General features: G+C 37.2%; 2 protein-coding genes across 2 annotated transcripts in view; both read right to left on the minus strand.

The window, feature by feature from the left end:
* Positions 1 to 11: 11 nt before the first annotated feature.
* On the minus strand, positions 12 to 8,058 carry ginm1 (glycoprotein integral membrane 1). Its single transcript, XM_052096258.1, has 8 exons — positions 7,894 to 8,058; positions 7,573 to 7,635; positions 7,361 to 7,460; positions 7,022 to 7,179; positions 6,356 to 6,515; positions 1,958 to 2,166; positions 1,528 to 1,691; positions 12 to 1,400 (listed from the first exon to the last, which is right to left on the minus strand). The coding sequence occupies exons 1-8, from the start codon at positions 7,981 to 7,983 to the stop codon at positions 1,283 to 1,285; spliced, it is 1,062 nt and encodes a 353-aa protein (XP_051952218.1). The 5' UTR covers positions 7,984 to 8,058; the 3' UTR covers positions 12 to 1,282.
* A 2,873-nt stretch (positions 8,059 to 10,931) lies between these two features.
* Positions 10,932 to 27,576, minus strand: part of sh3rf1 (SH3 domain containing ring finger 1) — a 111,625-nt gene continuing 94,980 nt past the window's right edge. Inside the window, exons 7-12 of the mRNA XM_052096038.1 lie at positions 19,123 to 19,253; positions 18,367 to 18,537; positions 17,037 to 17,320; positions 16,561 to 16,889; positions 14,300 to 14,658; positions 10,932 to 13,214 (exon numbers count right to left, since the gene is read on the minus strand). Coding sequence (XP_051951998.1) covers positions 13,046 to 13,214; positions 14,300 to 14,658; positions 16,561 to 16,889; positions 17,037 to 17,320; positions 18,367 to 18,537; positions 19,123 to 19,253 — 1,443 coding nt within the window. The 3' untranslated portion in view covers positions 10,932 to 13,045. The remainder of the gene's footprint in view (positions 13,215 to 14,299; positions 14,659 to 16,560; positions 16,890 to 17,036; positions 17,321 to 18,366; positions 18,538 to 19,122; positions 19,254 to 27,576) is intronic.

The following is a 27,576-nucleotide window of genomic DNA, read 5'->3' on the forward strand; positions in this document are numbered from 1 at the left end:
AGGAGACTTGCTGAGATTCAAACTCATTTATTGTGCAGAATTTACTGATAACAAATCGTGAAAAAAAAGTTATTTTTACAAGTGACACACATTTGATTGAATTCAAATCCAATGACAGATGGTCTTCCATTCAGGGGTTACAATGAAATGTAGGACTTTAGTTAAAATGGTCATTTTATGATCAGCTGTAATACTTTTCTTAGTGGAACATGTGTTTACTCTATAAAAAATAATGCTACGGAGCAATGCGTAAACTGCACTGAGAGAGACATTTCAGTCGTCTCAAGGGAAACTTAACACAGAAATCGCAACCCAAGTCATTCATCTAATGCAGGTTAAACCTGAAATATGTTGCTAGTATGCATGCTTAATGCAACATCCATAGCTGACTGAAGCAAAATGCATATTACATGATACTTTGAAAGGTAAACAATATAGGAATTTAAAGTTGCTGTAAGCAATATTTAATGGAAAAGTATGCAAAAAAAATGTCTACACCCTGAAATATGTTATTTAAATAAGTGTGAGATATCTCACCGGTCTGTGACAGCTCTGGACTCTGTAAAGAGCAAACAAAAATGTGTCTGAGGTCTTTGGCACTTTGTGCCTGTCAATCATTTTGCACATTTTCATAGTATGGTAGTTGCAGCGAATTATTGAGGCTTAATGTCATTTTTATGCTCTGTTGTTCATAACAGTTGTCAGTTGAGGGTGCTATTTTGCTGCTGTTTGACAACCGTTTCTGCTCTGTGTCGGTCACAATAAAGCTAATTTGGTATCTTTGGAGTGCTGGGTTTGTGAGAGGCGGCGTCGATAATTACAGCATCTTTAATACAGGCCACTTCTAAAAACAGATCCACAGTGAGAAATAAGAAAAACATGCATTAAATAGTCAAAGGAGGACCGTTCAAGATCAGTTATCATTGAAGTTATTCATTTGGATAAAATTGAACCAGATTCAATCTTTTCCATTTATTCCATACCATTTTAGATTTTTTATATCTCAGTTTTACAATTCAGGCAGGAGCATTTTTGTTAAGTGGTACTGTGCTTAATGAGTTTAAAAATATACCACACATGTTTTCTCTTCTCAAAACCGCATGACAGTGAATACAAAAGGATAAAACAAACTTTCAGCTGATAATGCTTTTATACAGAGCATGTGAAAATAGAATTCTGTTTCATTAGGAAATGGAATAGAATTTGTGCTACACCGAAGTCATTGATATCATTTACCAAATAAAGCCACATGACAAAACTGATGAGAACACATCCATAGCCATCACTTTTCTATCAAAATGCTTTTTTCTGTTGTCTGCCCCTCATTTTCGGTGTTATCGATTAGCCTCTGTTTTTCAACATCTGGCATTAGTGTCTCTAGATTCAGATGAAAAAATCCTCTACAAAAGACAAAACAAAAAATTAATAAATCAGTGATCCTTTTCAATTCAGTGCATGAAAAACATTCAAATATCAGCTATATGAATGTACAATTTATGATAGGTAATAGGTTGTTGCAGCTTGTACCGGTGTTCACAGGATGGGAAGAGAAGATCCAGGATCTTAATAATGACAGCAGAGCATGCAACACCAACAACTGCCACCCACATGATTAACAAGAATAGTGGCACAGAATCGGACCAGAACCTCCTCAGTTTATCCTTCAGCTCTTCAACCCACTGGCACGCCACCTGTTCAAACACACAAATAACAAGAGAGATGCAATCAAAAATTATACTCTAAATTAAGATTTAATTAATTCATCTTTTTCATTTGCACCTCCCCTTTATTCTTCCATTTAGTATGGTCTTTATTCGTACAATAAATATATAAAATATCTAAATCAATCATTACTGCTCTGTTCAAGACTACAGCAAAACTGCAAATTAGCTAAATTTAGAAATTTTAATTGGCATAAATGTTGCCACTCTTAAACTGCCATAACACAAGCACTCACACTGTAAGAGGACATTGACTCTCTAAGAGGAACCTCAGGCAGTAAGTAATCTGAATTCCTTTCCTCTTCCTCTCTGGATTCATACAGGGTATCAGGGTCCATCCGCAAGGGGGTTTCAGGCAGCTTTCCTCGAGCTGCAATCTCCTCCTGAGTGGTCTCTGCATGTTTTAATAAATAGTGGCTTGTGGTGTTGAGCACTTGGGCTTCACCTGTGAACACAGAAAAAAATTAAGACATTTGCAGCAGACTTTTCACAGACACGAAATCACTTGTTAGTCACAGGATGTTTTTGTGGAAGATGCAGAGTTTGTTTGACAGCTGCATGTTGCTTGTCCTGAGAATCCCATTTGCCTTAAATTTGTGTTCTTGCAAAAAAATTATTAAATAAGTTTGAGTAATCAAGATATATATATTACACCTGCGGGACAGGTACAGCATGGCAACAACAACTGCCAGATTTACACCAGGAACACACACTCCATTAAATTATTAAGGGATTAGTTCCCCCAAAAATAAAAATTCAGCCATTGTTTATTCACCCTTGTGTTGTCATAACCCCTTATGACTTTCTTTTTCTTAACACAAAGGGAGAAATTGTGAAAAAATTTTTGTTCTCAGTGAAGTCATACAATGGCAGTTTATGGAGACCACCTCTTCAAGCTTCAAAAAGGACATAAATGTATAATTCAGAAGTCTAACAAATTATTCCATGAGAAGCATGATTGTTATGAAGGCATACAATATGTTATGTATTATTTAGTAAAAATGTTCACTGACCGTTATTCTCCTGTGCGCATTCAGGAGTCTGCAAGCAAGCTTTAGAGCTCTTTGCTCAAGCTGGGGTGTTCAAGCGAAAACCTGTTTTGTTTCGCTTCAACAGGACCACCAGCTATATTAACAACAGAAAACGCAACATAGCTGCACACAAACATGTCTGAAGAGTTTGGAGTACTCGAGGTTTGAGTGCACTTGCAGGTTGTACCTAGCTTCGATGGCCGAGGCAGATTCCATCAGGGTGGGATGGGCTCCAGAGATTTAACAGCCAGTGGCAGCCTTTGTGGTATCGCCCGATGAGGCAGAAGAGGAAATGTACGCAGTCAAAGCACACAGTGTGAATATACTGACACTACTGAAGGCGTATGAGTCAGTAGCCTACATAACTCGAGCAGAGAACACCAGCCAGCCTCTTCTTGCCTGCAACACCTCATTGGGGTCAGCAAATGTAGACTCCTCTGTGCCTCGGTTTCTACAGATGGCTCTATTGGCCATGGGTCATGTGACTCAAGCTGGGTACACTCTCAGCAACCCTTCTTATGTCTGACCCCAGTTTTGGCTTGCTCAGGCTAGGCTGCCTGAAGATTGTAAAAAGACCCTGAGGGAACTGCCAATTGTTCCAGGACATCTGTTTGGCCCCAATGTCTCTGAGGTATTGGAGAAGAGAATGAAGTTGTCGTAAACTTTACAACAACTAACACAGATCCCATGGGCGCCTACTTTTAGAATACCGCCAGCTCCGGCTCATCATCATGACATGATGCCAGAGCAGAGATTTCGTCACCACACCACCTCCCAACCTCAGGCCCCATAGCGTCTTCGGGGTGCTGAAAAGGCCCAGGCCATCGTACATTTCACCATTAACCTCAGGGGGGACCATGTCACAGCATTACACAAAACATCCCTTTGCAAGCACAGGGTACTTCTAGTGGCACATCAATGGCTGGCCAGACCATGGTTTCCTCTAGTTCATAGTCTGTTAGAGGGTGAAACTTAGTAGCGTTCCATCAGAGAAGATCTCATTTCTCAGATGAGTGAGCATGTTTGGCACCCAGATCCAGTTCAACTTCAGCTTTGGGTCTGGCCACTGGGCCCAAAAAAACTGCTAGTGGATTGTGAATAGGCAGTATTCCATACCATTAATAATGCCAGAGCTACTTCAACACAGCAGCTATATGCTGCTCATTGGAGAAAAATCTCTTCATGTTGTGGAGACCAAGGAACTGATCCAGTTCATTGTTATGTACAGAAAGTTTGAGCTTCTTGCAACATCTTTTAGATGACCGCAAGGCAGCTTCTGTTTTAAAGGTGTACATTGCTGCCATATCCTCACATCACACCCTAGTTAATGGTTCTTCTTTGGGGTCTCGTATCCTTGTTTGCAGCTTTCTGAAGGGAGGAAGACGTTTAAAACCTGCATGTTTGGCTCCTTTTCCTGTGTGGGACTTGCCATTCGTGCACCACCATTTGAACTCAGGTCCACTCAGGGGACCTGGGTAGCTCAGTGAGTATTGACGTTGACTACCATCCCTGGAGTCACAAGTTCGAATCCAGGGTGTGCTGAGTGGCTCCAGCCGGGTCTCCTAAGCAATCAAATTGGCCCCATAGCATCCTAGCGGTTGCAAGGGAGAGTAGTCACATGGGGTAAACTTGTGGTCACAATTAGTGGTTCTCACTCTCAATTGGGCACTTGGTAAGTTGTTTGTGGATCGCGGAGAGTAGCATGAGCCTCCACGCGCTGGGAGTCTTTGCGGTGTCATGTGCAACGTATTGAGATGCGTGGATTGACTGTTTCAGAAGCAGAGGCAACTGATAATTGTACTCCGCCACCCGGATTAAGGCGAGTAACCGCGCCACGACGAGGACCTAATAAGTAGTGGGAATTGGGCATTCTGTAGATTTTATCCTTGCAGCTTGGTCTACGTCATGACATGACTTTGTTGATTCATTTTCTCAACATATCTGGCTGGTTCTGCAATTATCCACTAGGGCTAAGTAACGCTCCGGCAGTCATCCAGAATTCACAGAAAATACTTACATAACTAGCGTTTTCACTTGAACGCCACATCTTGAGCATGCCACATAACTCCTGTACCTCTCGTGCAAAGAGCTGCAGACTCCTGAACACGCACAGGAGAATAATGGTCAGTAAGCATTTTTACTAAATAATACATTCGATTTTGGTTTGTTTTGCACCAAACCTAATTGTATACTTTCATAACAATCATGAGTCTCATGGAATAATTTATTAAACTTCTGAATTATATTTTGTGTCCTTTTGAAGCTTGAAGAGGTGGTCAACATAAAGTGCCATTGTATGATATCACGGAGAACATTCCTTTCACAAGAATCCCTTTGTGTTAAGAAAAAGAAAAAGTAATATGGGGTTATAACAATGTTATAGTGAGTAAACAATGACTGAATTTTCATTTTTGGGTGAACTATCCCTAAAACAGCAATTTTGTGTGCATCTCATTTGCTGTCATAAAATGTAGTATATTATATTTTATTATAATATTATTGTTATATATATATATATATATATATATATATATATATATATATATATATATATATATATACACACACACACATAAAGTCAGAAGTTTACATACACCCTTTTTCCTCCAAACATAACAATGGTCATTATGGCCAAACAGTTAAATTGTTGTTTCATTAGACCAGAGGACATTTATCCAAATAGTACGATCTTTGTCCCCATGTGCACTTGCAAACTGTAGTCTGCATTTTTTATGGAAGTTTTGGAGCAGTGGCTTCTTCCTTGTTGAGCAGCCTTTCAGGTTAGGTTGAAAAAGGACTTGTTTTACTGTGGACAGTAAAGTTAATCTCTCGGAGAAAGAATGTGTCTCCTTCCTGAGCAGTATGATAGTTGTGTGTTCCCATGGCATTTATACTTGTGCGCTATTGTTTGTAGAGATGAACGTAGTACCTTCAGGCATTTGGAAATTGCTCCCAAGGATGAACCAGACTTGTGGAGGGCCACAAAAAATTTTTTCTGAGGTCTTGGCTGATTTCTTTTGATTTTCCCATGATGTCAAGCAAAGAGGCACAGAGTTTGGTAGGCCTTAAAATACATCCATAGGTACACCTCCAATACAGTACACCTCCTATCAGAGGCTAACTGGCTAATTGTCTAAAGGCTTGACATAATGTTCTGGAATTTTCCAAGCTGCTTAAAGGCACAGTTAACTTAGTGAAACTAAACTTCTGACCTGCTGGAATTGTGATATAGTCAATTAAAAGTGAAAATCTGTCTGTAAACAATTGTTGGAAAAATAACTTATGGCATACAAAAAGTAGATGTACTACTTTTAAACAACTTGCCAAAACTATAGTTTGCTAATATTAAATATGTGGATTGGTTATCAGTGGAGTGGTTCAAAAATGAGTTTTAATGACTTCAACCTAAGTGTATGTAAACCTCTGACTTCACCTGTATATATTATATATACACAAACCCATTATATTGGTCATCGGTTAAATCTCACATCGGTCACCCACTAACAATTTCCAGTTCATGCAGGACAGTCACTTGGAGATTGCATCGATTTCATTTTAAACCTAGAGAACACACTATATAACACTTTATGCCACATAATCTACCTGTATTGTCTATTGATGCATCAGTTATTAAGACATCATTCTCTGGTGGAACGGCAGAGAGCTGGCTTCTCGATGAAGGGTAAACAGTGGTAACCTGTGTGATCTCTTCTGAGTTCTGGTTCCAAAGGATTTCCACCTCACAGATGTCAGGCTGCTGGACCTACAAAATTGAAGGCAGCGGAGTTATGACATTCATTGCATGATCATATTAATCTGCAAAGCCTCAATCTAGCGTTCAATCTCTTTCTATAGCATTAACGCAATAATTTCATTAAAAAAAAGAGAAGAAAAACTCATAACTATACAAGTTTAGACTAAATTACTCTGTTGAAAAAGATAAGATTCCCACATTTTAATATAATGAATTTCCATAATTTTTCAAGTTGTTTATGATTTCTAGATAATTATATTTAAACATCTATAAATATTGTCCTTGCAAAAAAGCAAGATTATCAAGTATTTCAGAAACTGAGCATAACTAGAAAAAATATTTTCACAACAGAAATCTCCATGTTTATTTCCAATCTTAAAATTCTCTGATATTTTAAGGTTTTCCATGACCTTGGAAACCCAGAATATAACACATATCAAAGGAAAATCTGTTTGATTTTTGTTTAGAGGGTAACAGATGTAGGGTGGCTGTAATGGATAAGACATGTGACTAACCATTTCATCCGCCAGCTGGATTATCTCCTGACTCAGGATGAGTAACACAACCTTCTCTCCTGCATTGCTCTGAATATATGACTGATTCAACATGAGCCTCAGCTCACTGTTGACCAACCCACCAGCTGTTTTACCAGAGCTCACATTATGGCCATCCACTGCAAAGACAGATTATAGCCTACTATAAACACCCAATGTGAATAATCATCTTGATTACAGTATGTTCTACTTACTACCCTACTAGGTTTAATCTGTATTTATAGTCTAGTCCCACAAAAATAAAGAATAAACTAGATTAGCACTTCAAAAAGAAGGAAGACCATGTATAAGGATACTTACAGAGCAGAGCAGGACATGAAATCCTTGTGACTCCTGAGGATTTGAGAGGAGCTCCATTAATGAATGTTTCATTGTCCCAGAGACCTACATTCAAGTTAATCTGAAAGAACCCCATATGTTTTAATGGATCATTTCACAACACAAAACATGAATATGATGTGATACACTACTCCTAAATGTGACACCTGTGAAATAATTACATTTAAACTTACCTGTACACTGTACTTTGTCTGGTTAATTTCACTAAATGCTGTCACGTTTAACACAACAGTCTCCTGTTAACACAAACACAAAATGAAGACGCGTTTGTTTACATGATTCTGATTGGACGAAACAATGTTTTCAAGGCTGATGGACATCAGCCTAAAAGTGACAATGGTAATCAAGCCATGGGGTAAACGTCTATAAAAATTAAATAAATGCCATTTAAGTTATCTATCTGGTAATGTTCTAGATACTGGTTTAGCCCTGTTTACATGTGAATGCATGTAGGCCTTACCTACACGTGAAAATAAATACGAAAAATCACCCACCGTGGTTATTTGTCTTGATTGGATTTTAGTGATGATACACAGAGCGATGAAATGCGCAACCGTTAAATATGTTTTCCAAGTAGATGCCATTTTATCAAGCTAGCTCGTTATCAACAACATACGTGAATTCAAATGCGCTCATGTCTTACTGTGCGTCATGCCGTAATTACGGTCATTCCGATATGACGTGCCCGCAGAATATTATTAAAACTATTGTGCCCCTATTGGTCTGTAGAGGTACTATTTTAAGATGATTTAACTCAGAGATTCCCAACCCTGCATCAACAACAACAATAGTGTCTCTTCATACATGCCATTTAACAACGAGTGACTGTGTGCATGTATGATTATATGTTGAGCATCAATGTTTAAGACATCTGTGACCTGTTCCATCATTTTGAAACGGTGTGAATATTAGTAAAAAAAATGTATAAGTTAAAAATATGTTTTGTCAAACTGACAACAGGAATATGTATATATTTACGTATGTGTGTGTGTGTGTGTATATATATATATATATATATGTTCCTTATACCATTTCCGAACAATGTGTGCAGTGTGGCAGGGTGCATTATCCTGCTGAAAGAGTCCACTGCCATCAGGGCATACCATTGCCATGAAGGGGTGTACCTGGTCTGCAACAATGTTTAGGTTGGTGATGTCAAACTGACATCCACATGAATGGCTGGACCCAGTGTTTCCGAGCAGAACATTGCCCAGAGTATCACACTCTCTCCGTCAGCTTATCGTCTTCCCAGTGCATCCTGGTGCCATCACTTCCCCTAATAAATGGTGCACACGTACACGGCCATCCACATGATGTAACAGAAAATGGAACTCATCAGACCAGGTGAACTTCTTCCACTGCTCCAAGGTCCAGTTCAGATGCTTGTGTGCCCATTGTAGGTGCTTTCGCCCGTGGACAGGGTTCACCATGGCAATCTGACCAGTCTGCTGACCCATTCACAGCAGGGTGTGATGCACTGTGTGTTGAGATGCATTCCTCCCATAACCATCATTAAACTTTTCTGTAACTTGTGCCACAGTAGACCTTCTGTTGGTTCGGACCAGACAGGTTACTATTCGTTGCCCTTACGCATCAATGAGCTTTGGGTGCCCAACACCCTGTTTGCAGTTTGTCCCTCCTCGGACCAATGTTGATAAGTACTCACCACTGCTGACCAGGAGCATACCTTAAGCCTTGCCATTTCAGAGATAATCTGACCCAGTTGTCTGTCTGTAACAATCTGATTCAGTTTCTGACATAAACATTTCCATATAGGCTACTAAGTGCATCTTGTTTTATCAAGAATTATCAGGAATGCCTTCAGTAAAAAAATTCAGACAACATTGTTAGATCCCTTAAAGTGCAGTGGTATTACATTCTGTGCAAATCATTAGTGATTGACATAACTTAGAATTGACACTTGAGAGAGCAAGGATATTCCATTTTACACATGTATTGCTTTGATTTAATTTTTTGATTCTGCACTTGCATAGCTTCCAGTATTCTGCTACAATTACATATTTAGCTGGGGCTGATTGGGTATTACTATTACCCATGCCTATAAATAGGTGGAGACTTTGGGTGGATGGAGCTTCCACTTTCTTTTTGTGACCATGCGGCCAAAATGTCTCTATTTTTTATCTAATAAACTTCTTCATTTGAAATTATCTTCATGTATTTAAGTTCTTTGAAATGCACGCAACAGCATCCTTGCATTCTTTCCTTTTATCTTACCAGGGAGGAAAGAGAAAAAATATAATAATATACACAATTAAAGAAATGAGAAGCATCCCACGGAGTAAGGTTAAAATATACATTTATGTGGCGTTACTGATGTGACCACCTTGGATCTAGAAAGTACCAGCCTATATATATATATATATATATATATATATATATATCAGTTATATCAGGTAAGAAAAGTATTTAAATGTATTATATATATACACAATATAATATATAATACAAGCCTACACTGGATAATTAATTTGTCAAAACGTGACCGCTGGACTGTACAAACCAAATTTCCATATATATATATATATTTAGCAAAGTTTCAATTATGGATTGTTTCAAACTGATTATTAGTGCATTGTGTGAATTAACACAAAATGATGTGGTGACTTGGTGCAGATGCTTGGTGAGTTAGCCAATGTGGTTCATTTTCATGTTCTTCATTTTTATCCCCATAATTTTTAACCACCTGAACTTTATGTATAGCTGCAACTAATTATTATTTTGACAATCTTAATCTAGACATTTTTAGAATTAACTTTTTTTATCAACAGGGTCTTATAAAAACTTAAGTAATCTTACGTAGATCCTCAATTGAATGAGACCGAATATATATGGTCAAAATTCGATGTTACCACAGACTGCACATTGATGTTTTTCTTATCTGCCATTCAGGTCATGCAGCCTATAAGATTGAGATGAGAAGAATTAGGTGTGTTCATTAATGGAAACATCTAAAATGTGCAGGACCTTGGGTACCCAGGACTGGACTAAGCCTACACTGGATAATTCATTTGTCAAAACGTGACCGCTGGACTGTACAAACCAAATTTCCACTTTTACTATCCCTTTAACTTACAATTAAGATAATTATTTGGTTCCATTGGTTTTTATCTTACTGTTTTTTTTCTCTTTGATCTCTTCTGTTTTAGATGCCTAGATTCAGCAAATGAGTGTGGGAGCAGCTCCTCCGGTGCCTCCAGCAACAATCTTTAAGTACTTTTGTGATGAAGATAAATAAACTCTACATACTATGTGAAAGTTGTTTTATTTATATAATTGCTTTTAACCAAATATTTTGAATCTTTGTTGAAACTTTAACATTAACAAAGGATGCAAAAGTGATGTTGAACCAACATCTGATTGCAAAATTGATTCAGTGATTTAAATACTGATTTTTGGTTGAAATGTCCATGTCATTTCAACATTAATTGAGGGTGCAAAAATGGTGTTGAGCCACTATCAGGTTGTAACATTGATTCAATAACATTACCATTGAACCATTACCAATGTTGAAATTTCAGCCTAGTTTCAACTAACTGAGGGTGCAAAAGTGATGTTGAACCAACATCACCTTGCATGTTAATTCAATGCCATTAACGTTGATGCATCAACATTGACTTAACATTGGTTCAATAGTTGTTTTCTATCTGGGTCAGATGTGGATGAGTGAAACGGGCAGCTTTAAAACATGTGAAAATGTACACAGCCGATGGTGCAACCTGCATGTGAGACAAATGGATACATAAATGGATTTATGAGTGCTAAAGAACCATCTGGATGTGATACTTTTGTATTTATGAGTGACTTCACGCACATGATGTTCTTGGAGCAAATAACACAAATAATGCACAAGTGTGAGATCTGCACTCAGTCTGAGAAGTTATCAACCATTTTCTTGTTTTATACAGCTTTTACATTCCTTCTAATCTAACATTGCTACAAAAACACTGGCAAAAATCAAGTTCACTTAGATCTCAAACACATTTAAAAACACACAAACAAGTATCTCCAAAATGTGTTTTATAAAAGGCATTACTTTATTTCATACCCCTTTTACTAGCAAGCCATTTAATGAGTTTAAATTAAACGTACAGTGATCAGATTTCATTCTGCTCTGTTACTAGTATGCAACATGTTCTCGAGAATGCTCGTTGTTTAGTGTGACTCAATCTATTGAAGGATTGCGTAATTCAGAGCTGGAAAATCAGTTGAGTAACAAGGTTATCAATGATTGGAAATTGGAAAAAGTAAAAAAAAAGTAGTTTGGTAAGTTTCATTAATACAACCAATGAAGGCCATTGTGTTAGTTGCAAAGGCATCAAGATGAATTCAAAGTAAAGTGAATTGAATTTCAGAAAATAACTGAAAATTGCAAAAGGGCATATTTGGGAAATTAAATTGTAAATTCTAAAAATAAAATAAAAAAAACAACTATCAAACATCAAATTTGTGCTTTCGAAATATGATAATAAAATATTTAATCTACTGTATGAAGCATAAAAATACACAAACACCGTAATTTTCAAGTATATAAAACATTATATCACCAAGTACAGCAGACATCACCAGAACAGCCAATGTTTATGAAGTCATTTCTATTCGTTACCAGCCATTTTTGTGTGCATATCTTTAGGAAACATCATCCCTATAAAGAAATAATGTAGCTCAAAAATAAGGGGCCAAAAGGTCAGTTGTGTCTTTGTAAGGTATGATACAGTATTCTGAAAGAAACTATAAAGCAGCTGTCAATACTACAGAGGGAACAAATATACTGTACACACAAAACAGTCAAATATGTGTGCACAAGAGTATAACAGCATCATTACTGATATATACTGGGGGTTTTGTGCTTTGAGTATGGGTGACTGTTTCTGTTTTACAGCTTGTGACATGGGCCTTTTGTATTAAACAACTGGAACCAAGATGTTATCACAAAACAATTATTATTAATATTCAGTTAAGGAGTGTATTCCTGTTCTTTTTAAAAATAACAATTTCCTTTATTGGCAAACCATCTTGGTTCATTTGGCTCATCAATTTGACTACTGATTTCATGTAAATAGGTTCTATTGGCATTTGACCATCCAGCTCACATAACAAACCTTCCCTCCAAAGCGCCATTCCTACTAAACAAAAATAAGTTAAATGTGTTTTTCAGAAGAAAATTCATATTATTCTCATCATATCAGCTTTGTTTGCTCAAATACAGTAAAGTGAGACAGTACAAGGCACACAATAAATGTCTTTGAAATGTTACAGATACATAAATTAACAAATCCTATCACGACTTTATCTACACTGTGCTAGAACAAGGGCACCTAGAGTGAACAACTAAAACGAAACAACTGCATCCGTGTGTTTAAGGAAATGTTTTGAGTGTTTGTTTTAGGACCTGTTTAGATGGTTATTGTATAATCATAAGACTGTGGTCAACTCCATGCTACTGCTGACCCTCAAGATCCCTCCAGCAGTTGGATCACATGTTTATGATCAAACCACACAAGAAGTCCACTTCCACTGATCTCGTATACTACTGAAAATAAAACGGAGCTGTAAGGCTGAAATTCAGTGTTGGTGTTTACTTTGATAGAGAATTTTAATATCTAAGAGTTATGTATTTTGACACTGTTAGATGCTGTCAACAAAACTGCCAGGGAAAAGGCCTGTTCTCCCATTCCTCTGTAGTGTTCCTTTAAACCAGCCGTCCTCTCGCTTTCTGTGCACAAATACAATGTCTCCCTCTTTGAGTTCCAGCTCTGCTTCACTTTGGGGAGGGTAGGACACCGCCACACGGTACCTGGAAAATGGAGAAAACCGTAAAACACAATGTTTACAAAGTCAAACCAAAAAAGTTCATGCTAATTAAATGTTAAATGAGTACTCTACGGATTTGTTTGACAGGCAGCAAAATTCAGATTTTTTGGAATATCCAACTCCATTGAGTTATTTGCAGTCTGAACAGCAAAACGTATGTAGTTTTGGGGTGCTTTCACATTAGCACTTTTGGTGAACATCCAGGTTCATTAGACGTCAAAGTTCGGTTCGTTTCGTTGATGTGAATTCTGGTGTGCACCTGGAAACCGCACCAGAATCCGCTTGAAAAAGTTGCCTGGGTTCATGTGAACTCCAGTACGGTTGGCTGCTGATATGAACGCAATAGTCCTAAATTGTGGAAGTGAATCGCTATTGATAATGTATCATTTGTGTCTTTGCAGGATCCATGATCGCAATTATTATGGTATAATATTTTTTGTTTTATACTTGCTTGCGTCCAAATAACTTGCCTTCATAGAGTAGCTTACATTCTTTGCATCTTTTGCAATGCATCCGTTGCAGACAATGTCGTTCTTCGCATGTTAAGTTTTGGTGGTAAATCCAAAGTAACGTGTAATTCAATAACATAATACAGCTGACGCCTTCTTGAGTTGTTACCTAGTTGCAATCGAGGGCAGGGGAGGAAACAAACTTGGGTTGAGACCAAGCAATCGAACCAAGTGTGATTTATTGGATTAATTGACTTTGAAGAGTCAGATTTTTTTCATAATTCGGGACACAATGTGTACTTTATATATTATCATACAAAGTTTGCAATATTGTATGGAGTCCAAATACACACATTTTCAGAAAATAGTGAATAAGTCATTGGTTTTGGCGCAGTATGTGAATGAATGAGTAAAATGCCTCTTTTGCTTATGTTCTTTCTCAGTTGTGCTGATATTTACATCACTGCTATTGCAACCGATGTACTGTACATACACCGGATACAATGGATATTTACTGCACTGTCTACAAATGTAAATGTGATTTCAAAGTGTGCACAATCTGTCCAATATCAGATATAAAAATCTAATCGGAAGCAAATTTGGGCAGGCGTTACATTACCTTTCACACATGATTGGCCGCCCGTCATGCTGCATGGAGAGGAGGGAGGAGCATGGTTGCCGTGGAGGTGGGGCTATTGGTGCAGTGTTGTCATGGGAGTTGTTCCTATATGATGCTGCCTCTGTGTTTGATGAAAATGAGGACGCAGAGAGTTCAGAGTCCATCGGACAGGCACCTGCACGGCCATTGTTTCCCACCACAATGACTGCTGAGTTGGGCGGGGCCATTTCAGGTCCTACAGCCCCCTGTGGCATGTCCATGGCAACAGTTTGCTCCGCCTCCAGCGTTGGAGAGGATGGGGGAGACGGGCGGAGCTTCTTTTTATTAGACAGCAGTTTCAACAGGCCTTTCTTTTCCCTCTGAAAATAAAGATTTAATTCTTTATAAATGAAGTGATTGAGAGCAAAAATTTTATTTAGACTCCAACATACATTACGAACATCGCAGGGTCTTTGGAGATTATCAGCTATCAAAGAGAGTGCCATAGACAAATAACCTGACATTTTATTGTTATAACACAATTCTATTAAATGTTTCTTCTGTACTTATCACTCATCCTACTTTTTAATTGTTTGATTGTTTTATATTTCTCTTCCTAAATCTTTTATCCTTTGGAGGTTGAAGGATCTAAGAATCTGAGTCTCTTAAAAGCTCAGTAGATTTCTGTTTCTAGCCAGACAAAGTCAGTCACAACTAAAGTTATGCAATGAACGCTACTCATTTCTAATCATTACTTTATCTTCTCCTGCTACTGCGCATTGGCTAACAGAGGAGTTAGTCTGATCATTGTAGACTGAATTTGAATATCACTGAAAAATCAGATATTTCCAGATGGAGAGAGGTTTGGTTACAAAACCTAAATTCCTCTACCTATTTGAAACAGAAAGACAAACACATCAGTGTGAGTGTAACTCTGGAAGTACTGAGTACCAAGAAATGTCCCAGAACACTGAGGCAAAGTGAACAACATTCAGGGTTGTGTTCTCTCGGTTTGCAGAACAACCTGCATTATAAAAAATGATGATTTAAGTTCTATATCTGCAGACTTGGCCATCAAGCTCAGCAAATTTTTTTAAACTGAATGAATTTATAGTTACAAAAGGCATGTTAAGCGCACATAAATTAATTAGTGAACAGTCGGGGGCAATAACAAAAAGACTAAACTAATGCAAACCATGACAAGCCATTAGGGTCCTCAGGGTTATTCTTAGTATTTTACTTACTGGTCCTTCACCATAAACACCAATGTTGCAATTACTGGAAAAATTAAGTTGCCTTATTTAAACATAACTTGAAATGTCAAGTTTTGGGCTCATAACTCAAATATCTACTGTATGATCCTTGAAAATATTCTTCTTAAAAACCCAGACTTAATATTTTAAGTGTTAAAAAAAATATTAAATACAAAATTGAGTCTATGTGTAATTCCCATAATGCCTTGGGGGCATTTAAATAGTTGTATTTAAGAATTCATAGAGGTTTTAGCTCTTTTGTAGTATAATTGTAATTGAATGACCTACATTTGAGGCCATTACATTGAAATGATTAAGTAGAAACAACATTTAAAAAGCAAATCCAAGTCTACTTGCATCTATTTATCTTAACTTAATATTCTATTTGATCACCAAGTGAGCTTAATTAGAGGGAACAAGTGTTCAAGGGTTTTCAGTGTTCTAAAAAAAGCACAAATGATACTCAGAAGGCCATGACACCTAATAATAGGGTTCCTACACTTTTAGCCCAATGAATTTACAAAACTTTGCCATTTGCATGTGATTACTGGACAAATATATAAAAAGAAATGTCATATTTTTTAAGAGATTTCCAAGGTGGATTTCCATTTGTAATAGCTACCAATTCTTGGAATTAAAATATTTAAATGATTATAAACTTGTAAAGTTATAAATGTCTCTGGATAAATAAAAAACATGTTGTGACATTTGGACATGCCTCAATGGACAATTTGGTTTTCTGAGCCGCTTTCGGCTTGAGGAAGACCACTTTGTGTACAACAAGAAACCGTTATTAGTCACTCTTACAAGCACTAACAGCAATATTAAGTTGATGAAATATTTTAGAGAAGAGCAAAATTAGTTTACAAATTCTATATTCACTCAAATTTCCATGACTTTTAAGGTGTTATGATTTCAATGAATATTCCTGGCCTGAAAGTCATCCTTTTTTAAATTTCCTGAAATATGTTGGCCCACAATTTTGGGGACCTCGCAATAAATACTTTAGCTCAGAATTCTCAGCCTCACCTTGCAATCTTTATCCAGTCTACAAGCAACTCCATGATTCGAGACTGCACCAAGACACTTTGTGCTGCTGGGGGCCACAGGAAGAGCTACCACAGCCAAAGGTCTCATGGCATCATTGTCTAAAGAAGCAGCACTAACATTAGGTGGGGTCAAGGAGGCAGCCGCACAGCCCATAGCCACACCCACTCTGGATGAGGAGGATCCAGGGCTGGAGCCGAGGACAGGTGATGGCTGAAGACACACAGCTGTGCTAGGAAGGTAGGCCACAGGATTGTGGGACTGGATAGGCATCACTGCTGCTGTAGGCCGATCCTGACTATGACACACAGCTAGTGGAGAAAAATAGTAATTTGTGATTAAAGTAGTTAAGATCCAAAAGATATTGCTTATTCATTTTGTCTCATAAAATTTCTGTTTAAAAATGTTAAAAATCATAAAAGAAATTCCAGGTTTGAATTGTATTTAATTATATATACCTGTCCTGACTGCACTGCGTGCCTGATTAACAGTCATCTGTGAAGTCACATGCATAAGCACTTTGGGGTGCTGACCAGCGGGTATATGTGCAGCTGTTACTATAGCAGCAGGCAGTGGGCAAGATGGAGTGGCATTTGGGCAGACTAGGAGGGGTTTGTTGGGGTCAGCACTCCCTACAGCTGCCCCTAGAAGAGTAGAGGAGGGGCTAACAATGGTGGCACCACGTCCAGCCTGGGAGCACAGAGTCAGGGGAACTTTTGGCTGACTGCTGCCAGAAACAGTCCTGCAGTAAAAAAAAAAAAAAAAAAAGAGATAAGGAAAAGTTCAAGACCCTTTAAACTCACACTTCTTATTTTAAATCTCATCCTGAATTTTTCCTGATATATTGGTTGCAAAACATATTCCAAAATAATCACTCGATCTGACTAAACACTTAAATTCCTCCGTTCAGTTAGATATTTAGCTATTCTCTTATGTCTTCAAGTCTGTTTGAAATTTAAATGTAGTTTTTTTTTTTTACAGTTAAAACCATGGAACACTAGTGTAAGCTATATTTAGGCCATAAATAAAAAAGATGCTTGATTGTGTGAAAGGGAGATATTTTGAATAATTCTAGGCTGAAAATGCAGCTGTTCATTCTTTTGTAGGACGGTAAATGAGATTCTCCTGTTGAAAGCATCCGCATCAGACAAGCTTTAATCTGACCTTGAACAAATAACATGTTTTTAGACATTGTGTTTTCATGTTTTAAATAAAGGATTTTGTTTTATTCCTGTAAATAGGATTGCACTGATAATTGTAGGTGTCTGTAATGCTCATACCTCCCACAAGGAAAAATCTAGTTTAAAGGAATGTTCCAGGTTAAAACCAAGTTAAGCTCTTCTGACAGCATTTGTAAAAAATATCCATCAACAGGAAATACATAATTCACGCAGAAGTGCATCCATATAGAAATGTAGTCCCACCTCAAAAATTAAGGAAATTTACAGAAAATTATTTTATTAAATCATTCATTCATTCATATGTATGTATGTATGTATGTATATGTATATGTATATATATATATATATATATATATATATATATATATATATATATATATATATATATATATACATACATACACACACACATATATATACATACGCACATATATATGTCATATATATATATATCTGCAATATTTATCTGCAAGTGAAGACTTTGTGTGGTGTATGTCTTAAGTATATACTCCAATGGAAAGGCAGAGGGCAATCTAATCTTTCCTTAGCTTACTGGGTGTATATGTCTGAGTGATAACATGTGTGAGTGAGGGTGTGTTTATCGTACCTGCTGACAGGACTCATGTAGTTCCCAGGAAACACTCCAATCTTGCCAGTGTGCATGGATGTTCCTTTAAACCAGCCATCCTGACAGCGCTCCAGCACCAAAAACATTTCCCCTTTCCTCATTTCTAACTCGTCTTCCTTACGGGGTGTATACGGAAACATTGCCACATACCTGAGAGAAATCACACAAAACATTAAATTAAATAAATACTGTATATAATGCAACTACCTCTTCTTATGAAGTTTTATTAATTCTTTTTCATGTATTTAAGTGAGTTGGCCTCAGATGCAATACCACAAATCGAACAGGGGTGGGCACTGCTTTCACACTGTTGCCTTGAATCACAACAAAATCTCCTTTCTACATTGGACAATAAAATTAGAAATTCTAAACAGCTCCTATATTAGATAAGTCATTTTTTTTTTTTTTTTAACAAGCTAAAGGTGAAAGGTGAGGGTCAGACCTCAGCTCAGGGCCCCAGAGACTTCACTACTCCCCTTGGAAATAACACCTCACCTGAATGTGTTTGGTCATGCTCAGCTGACATTAGGTAACGACAGAGAGGTAAGTCAAGACTTGAAAGTGGTCACTTACGCTTACTGTTTATGCTATGTGTTTGTGTGTGAGATACTTTATGACAGAAGATGCAAAAAAGACCACTGAATGGTAAATTATCAATGCTCCTGACATATTTTTTAACACCAAACTGAAAGTTACAAATGTATAGTGTGTGTATTACATTAAAGTTGTACTTACACTGTGGGTCTTTGACGCCCACTCTGGTCACCTACAGCGGGTGAAGGTCTTTGACCAGCAGTCAAGGCGGCAGCACCCACTGCTGAAGGTTGTGACTGAGGTGGAGGGGGTGGAGGAGGGGGAAGAGCATCCTAAAAAAAAAAAACAACAAAAAAACACCTGAGTTAGTGAAAAAAGATAAAAGTCCAAGGCTTAAAAATCGTACAAATATTATTTTTTTTTGGCCAACGTGTTTCGGCAAAAATAAAAGCCTTCATCAGGGTACAATTCCCCATTATAAACGTTGCCAAATATTCTAAAGTAGTAAAGAATAACCAACAAATTGTATACTTAACAACAAACACACACATTCTACACACACACACACACACACACACACACACACACACACACACACACACACACACACACACACACATATATATATATATATATAAAAATATATAAATATAAAGAAATGTAAAATATAGCTGCAAGAAGCAATTATCGGGTTCAAGCTGCTTAGGGCTTCTTTTTTTATTATTATTAAAAATGATATTGATTCCAAACAAAACACAGCCGAGCCCCCGACACAAACACTCACTACTGTGGTCACCAACATCTAGAGCATTAAAATAAAAAAAAAGAAACAGAAAAAAATCAAGATATACATTCAAACAATCGCCCATCTAGCCACTCCACTCCCTAAATGAGGGTGCCCCAGCAGACTTCAATACCCTGAGGATGATTTTCTTACCAATCAAGACTCCGGTTAAGACCCAACTTTTTAAATAACTGTCCCCAATATCAAGAGTCGTCCCATCACCCAGGATACAGAGTCTGCGGTTAAATTAAAATTCAGAGTCCAATACCTCACACAAAGTTCTGAACCCCCAACCAAAATGCTCCCCAAAAAACATGTGTTGTGCCCACATCTTCTGATTGGCACCGCCAACAGGTGGGTGTGTCTAATATCCAACCTATACAATCTAGAGGGGGGTCTAGTAGAATCGATGCAAAATCTTAAATTGCATCAGATGGATCCTTGCAACTCTAGATGTAGACTTTGTTTTTTAGAATCCTTGCCCACGCTCCCTCCTCCAATACCAAGTTTAAATCTTTCTCCCATAATCTCAAGAGAATTTAAAGCTCTGTTCCCCAGACTCTGAATTAGCAGGGAGTAATACACTGATGCCTCATGACCTTTTCGAAAAAGCAGTAATCACCACTTCTAGAGTATAAGCTGATTTAGGGGGGGTGTAAACGAACCCCAAAAATGATACAGAACAGGTGGCGCAGCAGTAAATACCTAAAGAACTGGGATCTAGGAATCTTAAATTTACATTTATGCATTTGGCAGACGCTTTTATCTAAAGCGACTTACAGTGCACTTATTACAGGGACAATCCCCCCGGAGCAACCTGGAGTTAAGTGCCTTGCTCAAGGACACAATGGTGGTGGCTGTGGGGATCGAACCAGCGACCTTCTGATTAACAGTTATGTGCTATTTCCCACTACACCACCACCACACCAATCTTAAAATGCTGAACCAAATTTTCTAAAGATCTCAGCACTCCACTCTTATAGGTCATCGAGTTTAGTAAACCCCCTCCCAATCCACTCTGACCAACAGAAAGGGGACTTATTAATACACAATTTAGGATTCAGACATATGCTTGAGGCAACATTTAAATAAATGTCCGAATTAAACACTCTGGACACTTTCATCCAAACCACGTACAAATTGAGATAACAGGGTGTGCTTTAACAACTTCTGTTAGTATGATAGAAAGTTTTTGCAATGGCAAAATAGGGGCAAGGACTTCCTGTTCAATATAAAACCAGGGAGGGGCTCTCTCAGGAAGCGACCAATGAGCCAAATATCTGAGACCGAATGCATAATAATAAAACAAAATCTTGGGTAGGCCTAGCAAAACTTTGTCAATCAGCCTATGTAACTTGTTGAAATGTAATCTGGGACGTTTACCATTCCAAATAAAGGACTTCGCTATCCTATCAAATTGCTTGAAATAAGAGAGGGGGACAAATACAGAGAGAGATTGTAGCAGGTAGTTGAATTTTGGAATACAATTAATTTTAATAACATTAACCTTCCCAATCATCGATAAATGTAATGAAGCCCACCTACTCACATCACTCAAAAAACGTTTATTAAAGAGTCGAAATTACCGGTCTAAATCACACAAATTAGCTGGGAATAAAATGGCCAAATACTTAATGCCATGTTTGGGCCACTGGAAGGTGCCCGGCTGAAAAGCTGTTACTGGTCAGTACTATGTCAGAGCCAAAGCTTCGGATTTAGACCAATAGACTCAGTGTCCTGCGAATTTAGAAAAGGAATTAATAATCCTTGGAGACAAGGTATAGATCTAATGGGGTAATAATAAAATATAATCTGTGTAAAGCAAAAGCTTGTGCGCCACACCTCCCATCATCACCTCTGGAAAATCATCCTCCTTTCTTATTGCGGCTGCTAATGGTTCCAGGGCAAGACAGAACAATAATGGGAAAAGCGGGTAACCCTGCCGAGTGCCCCTATCCAGAGGAAACACATCTAAAATTAATCAATTTGTTTGTACCGCTGCTACAGGGTGTCTATAAAGTAACTTAATCCATTCAATAAAAGTATTCCCGATCCCGTACATTTCCAGAATCTTAAAAATATAATCCCATTCTACAATATCAAACACCTTTTCAGCATCAAGTGAGAGACCAGAGTCTGATCATTCTCCACTGACCACATGATATTGATGAAACGCCTAAAGTTATCAGAAGAGCTGCAGCCCCGAATGAACCACAAACGATTTGTAAGTATAAAAGATGTCATAACTTTACTTAATTGGTTAGCCAAAATGTTAATGTCTAAATGGATCAGGGAAATTAGACAGTAACTTTTACACTTGCTTGGATCTTTGTCCTTTTTAAGAATCAGACTGATCCGGGCTTGTGTCATGGTTAGCTGAAGCCTTCCATTCTTTAATGATTCCGTATAACTTCTAACAAAAGTGGAGCCAGTTCTGTAGCATAAGATCTAAATAAATTCAGTGGCAAAACCATCTGGCCCCAGAGCCTTGCTTGTAGGCAAGGCCTTACTTAACTTGTGAAGCTCCTCCAAGGTTATTTCCGAAACAAGAGAATTTTTTTTGCACAGTCGTCAGTTTAGGGAGATCTAATGGTTCCACAAACTTTCTAAAACCTTCATCAGTAGACAAGACGTGGAACTATAAAGATAAAGATAGAATTCTTTAAATGCAATATTAATATAAATGGCCGAGGTAAATATTTCACCACCAGCAGATTTCACTGAGGGAATGGTAGAAAAAGATCCTCTCTGCTTTATATATATATCCAAAAGCTATCCTGCTTTGTCCCCCGACTCAAAATATGACTGTCTTGCCCTAAATAACCAAAACTCCAACTTCCGTGACAAAATAGTTTTATATCTGTATTTCAATCGGGTCAATATTCTGAGGCCATCAAACATTCTGTGCTTCAGTTCGGTCTTGGTACTTTTAATATTCTCTTCCAACTCCACAAGTTCTCGTGCTTTGGATTTGTACAAAAACTGATTTCAGCCTTTAACATTTGAAAATCAGGATTTTGCAAAAGGGATACATTAAAGTGCCAACTATATGATTTCTTTTTCTCCATATGTGGCAACACCTCTAAACTCACCAGGGCATGATCTGAGACCAAGATGATTACAATTGAGCAGTCAACAATAGATTAAATCTATTCTAGAATAAATCTTATGGACTATTGAAAAAAAATGTATATCCCTACCAGATGGGTTCAAAAGTCTCCAAATATCTGCCAGACCAACAATTTATACAACCTGTGAAGAGTCAATGTTGCTCTAGGGGGCTTACACACTTTTGCTTCACCATGATCAAGGACTGAGTCCATCAAAAAAGTAAATTCTCCTCCCAATATTATATCATGAGGGGTGCCAGCAGCTTGCAACATCCCTTCAAGATCTATAAAAAAGCCCTGATCATCAACATTAGGTGCGTAAGTATTAGCTAAAATCAACCTTTGCCCATTAATTTCTACTAAAACTATAATGACTCTTCCTAATTTATCTTTAATCTGTTTTTGACATTTGAATTGTAGATGTTTATTTATCAATGTAATGTCTCCCCTGCTCTTACTTGAGCCAGCACTAAAGAAAATATGTCCACCCCATATTTTCCCCAATTTTTCAGCTTCCTGCAGGGGAAGATGCCTTTATTGAAGAAACACTATCACATTTCTTATGTTTAAGAAAATAAATATCCTTCCTTCTTTTTATGGGATACCCCAACCCATTCACATTCCACGTGGAGAGAGACAATCCACTCATATTAACATTTGACATTGACATATTAGAAAACAAATTGATGAGTCAAAAATAAAATAATAAAAACCACATTCCAACATTAGTGCAACAGTCAAACCCAGAACATCCCCCCTAACAAAACTACCAGAAAAAAGAAAAATGTGCACATTAACCCCACGCACGACAGCGCCAACTGGCGTCAACTCAACAAGCCGGTGCATCTATACAAATTTTGTGAAACAGAATACCATAACAGAAAATAATCTATAAAACAAACTCCAGCCAATAGGCTGAATAAACACAAAGAACGTGTACATTCATTCACAAAACTGTATTGAAGGGGTGTTCCTCCACAAAACAAACTCAGTTCAGTTTCCTCGGACTGTCAAACGAATGTTCAGTGAGCCGGCTGTTCATGAGTGCAGCAGACAACCTAATCCTTCCAATGTCCTACAAAAAATACTCCACTAAACAAACTCCAGCCAATGGGAGGCATAAGCACAAAGAACGAGCAACTGTCCCGAAGGAGTGTTATTCCAAAAAACAAACTCCAGCCTCTTGGTGGAATCAGCACAAGTAAATAAGTACATATTTTACTGCAATTTTGCGATATTTTTTGGGATATTTCTACTTGATATCTTCGAAGTTTGATCATAAAGGCATTGAATTGCATGGTGGTCATAATATTATAGAATACATTCCCAAGCGGCAATCATCGGGGACTAAGCACACAAGAACCTTATTCACAGTAGCGCCATATTTGGTTTTTGTCAAGACGAAAATATGTGCGAGGGACAAACTAATATATTTTCAATGGGTTGTACTGTTTACATTTTTGATCATTTTGTGGACAAAACATTGAAAAAAAGATTCTTTTAAAAGTAAATAAATAAATCAGTAGGTAAACTCCACAAAGGACATGTTGTGAATATTAGATGTAATCTAAGACCTTTATAGGCTCTAAGAGAACTAATAATTTTCACTTATATGTTTGTATTTTATAAACAATTATACATAGTAGCCTAATAAAAAGACATTATTTACCTTCATATATTTTTACATCATAAAGTGATAAACACTGACCTCTTTAAAGCACAATAAAATAAATAACAGAAAATAAACATTAGTGCTCTATCAAAACACTCAATACTATTAAATAAAATAATTCACCTGATATTAAATTACTTTTAAATGTTTAAAGCACTGTTAAAGATTTGAATTTAATGTATTAATCAGAATAAATCTATCTGCCTTTTCAGTTTTATTTCAAGTATAACTAGAGTTTGCTGGTCCATGAGATATCTGCTTCTGTGAGAGTGCAGATGTCACCCAGATAGCACACATACATCTCAGAGATGTTTTAAATATTTTCATCTGAGATTGTGATGCTTCAATATGAGTAGCATCACAATCTAATTAACATCTGCTAAACATCTTAAAAAGATCAGATTTACAAACATTATAAATTATAAACGTCTCAAAGACATCCGAGACACACTTGTTGACATCTTATCGACATATTGCTGATAAGCAAACAACCTACAAAATATGTCTTCCAGATGTAAACACACACATCAAATAGATGTCTAACAGTCTAGGAGGAGTTTGAAAAGGCATGTTTTTAAAACAATTCAAAATGGCAGAATATTTTATTCTAGCCCTTACAGTTGCATAGAAAGGACCCAAAATGTAAAAGTGTTTATTACAGTTCCACCTAGGGTCAGATGGGTGTGCGTTTGTGCGCCTGAGTAGCGGGGAGGATTTGGGAACATCCTGCCAAGTTTGGTGTCTCCACGACTTATTGTCTCTGACACTCAGTCACTTTTTGTTTTGCCAATGTATGTATTTCTTAATTTTATTTTAGTCACTTGAAGGGAGCTATAACTGCAATAGCCAGCTTTCTTTATAATGTTTTGCCGGATATAGAAAACTAAGTGCAAATGGCATATTTGTGTTCGACCACTTTCATTTTGAGCTTCCTTTTTGTTCAACCAATAAGAAAATGGTCACATTTACATTTCAATTTGAAGACATCAAAGGAAGAATTAAAATTGATCAGAGACTTGATTGGGGATACTTTGTTTAAAAAACTTCTGTTAAAGTATTTGTTTTAACCATATTAATGCAGTTATTGCAATCTCCAAAAATATAATTGCCTGCTGACTGTCTCAACCATATTCTCCTTTTTTTAGGAGCAGGGATATGACATTTCCTGAAAAGCAGCACGAAGAGCACTATCGGTATTGACAATATCCCAATTAGATTTAATGATTTGTTTTATTTGTGCTGCTTCACGACTAAAGACGGTTACTAAATGCACACAATTATTTGAGTGCCATTATTTAGTTTTTCTTTAGTAGTTGGTCTCATTTAATAGATCTGACACTTTCAGTGGCGAAGTTAAAGGGGTCATGACATGGGTTTTTTTTATTGTATTATTATGTTCCCTTAGGTGCAATTATAGTATTAATATATATTTTTTTAAGAAAAACGTTTAAAATCTAGTGATTTATGACCTTTTCCCACCCTGTTTCTCATCCTCTGATTCAAACAGTCTGTTTTGGGGGCGTTTTCCATTTAAGACTTCAGTGTTAACGCCCACTGTTATGATTGGCTAACGTCAGTGCCTATGTATCAATTATTGACGCCCCAGCCAGAACAATATGCAAGTAAACTAAGTAAAAACACTGTGATTATTCATAATGAATGAAATTGCGCTTTAAAAAGTAGTTTAAAGTTTAAAATAGATTACTTACAGTTTGCGTCGTCGTTGTTCCCAGAATAGTCGGCACAGACTTATCTTTGAGCAACAGTTTTCTGGCAAAGCCAGCATCATATTGAGATTTGTTCTCAAAACAGTCATCCTTAAAATGTACAGAACAAACGCTTAAGTTAACACTGCCGTGACTGGGACGTCCGCAAAAAATAAACTGCATCCATTTTTCCCTGACGTCTGGATCTTTCGGCAGCTTATTCAGAGGTTTTGTTTGACCACAGCCAGGAACAGCACATCTGTGTGGCATCGTAATTTTCCTGTGCACAAGTAGTCTCTGTCAGAGCTCGCTGTCCATCGACTGAACACTTGTGAGGCGACGGCGATACTGAAATGAGCGTAGTTGTCTTGCGCTTAAAGCGTAGTTATCTTGTGCTGGAGGCGGTCATATGCAAACGCTGGTACGTCACTTCTAATCGTCACGTCACTTCTAACCTTGAATCCAGAACGAGCTGTATTTTGAGCTTGATTAAATAAATGATTCGTTTAGAATGGGGAGGACGTCTTAAAATATTAAACTTGCAGGACGTTTTAATGATACAAAGACCTCTTATATACCAAAAGATCAAGGCAAATTTGGTTTCTCATGTCATGACCCCTTTAAGATTCTGTAAATCATATCTCCAACCAACGAAACATATCACACGTGAATTTCAAAATTATGCTCTAAATCACAAATTTGTTTACGGTCAAAAGCTATATTTTCAACCAACCAAGGTGGATGTAGACTGTTGGCTCTGAGGATATCCATTAGTTTTCTAAAAATCAGGGTATGTAAATCACCATTAAGATTTCTGATTATCAGAAAATGTATCTCAGTAAACACATATTCCAAGATCAGTTTCAAACGATTATTGATACCATTAACAAATTCATGAAAAGCATGAAGTTCTTTTTCTGAACCTGACCATATCGAAATAACATGAAGCTAGAAGATCCATGTGTTCCCTTTTCATCATTCCAAGGGATTAGAAGTCAAAGGTTGATAATACTTAGGGGTGATCAGCTGTCGTTATCCCTCCTGAATATACAGATCTTTTCCTACAACAGCACCTTTGTAAGATTAATACCTCTAGATATTTGTTTGGCAAAAACTTATCTACTTTTTGCCAAACAACAAAGATCTAGACATCAAAATGGAGGGACGATGGCAGCTGATGCTTTTTCAAACAAAAAACACACAAAAAAAAAACAGAACAGAACGTTCAGAAGTCTTTCATCATTTGTAATTCTTCCTATATTGTCCACAAATTTGAATGTGGTCATATTTACATTGATCATACAAAAAGGAAGCTCAAAATGAGAGTGATCAGATACAAAAATTCCATTCATACTTCCAATTTAATATCTCCAGGAAAAACAT

Source organism: Xyrauchen texanus, chromosome 28 (genome assembly GCF_025860055.1).
Source record: "Xyrauchen texanus isolate HMW12.3.18 chromosome 28, RBS_HiC_50CHRs, whole genome shotgun sequence".
NCBI classification, from domain to species: Eukaryota; Metazoa; Chordata; class Actinopteri; order Cypriniformes; family Catostomidae; genus Xyrauchen; species Xyrauchen texanus.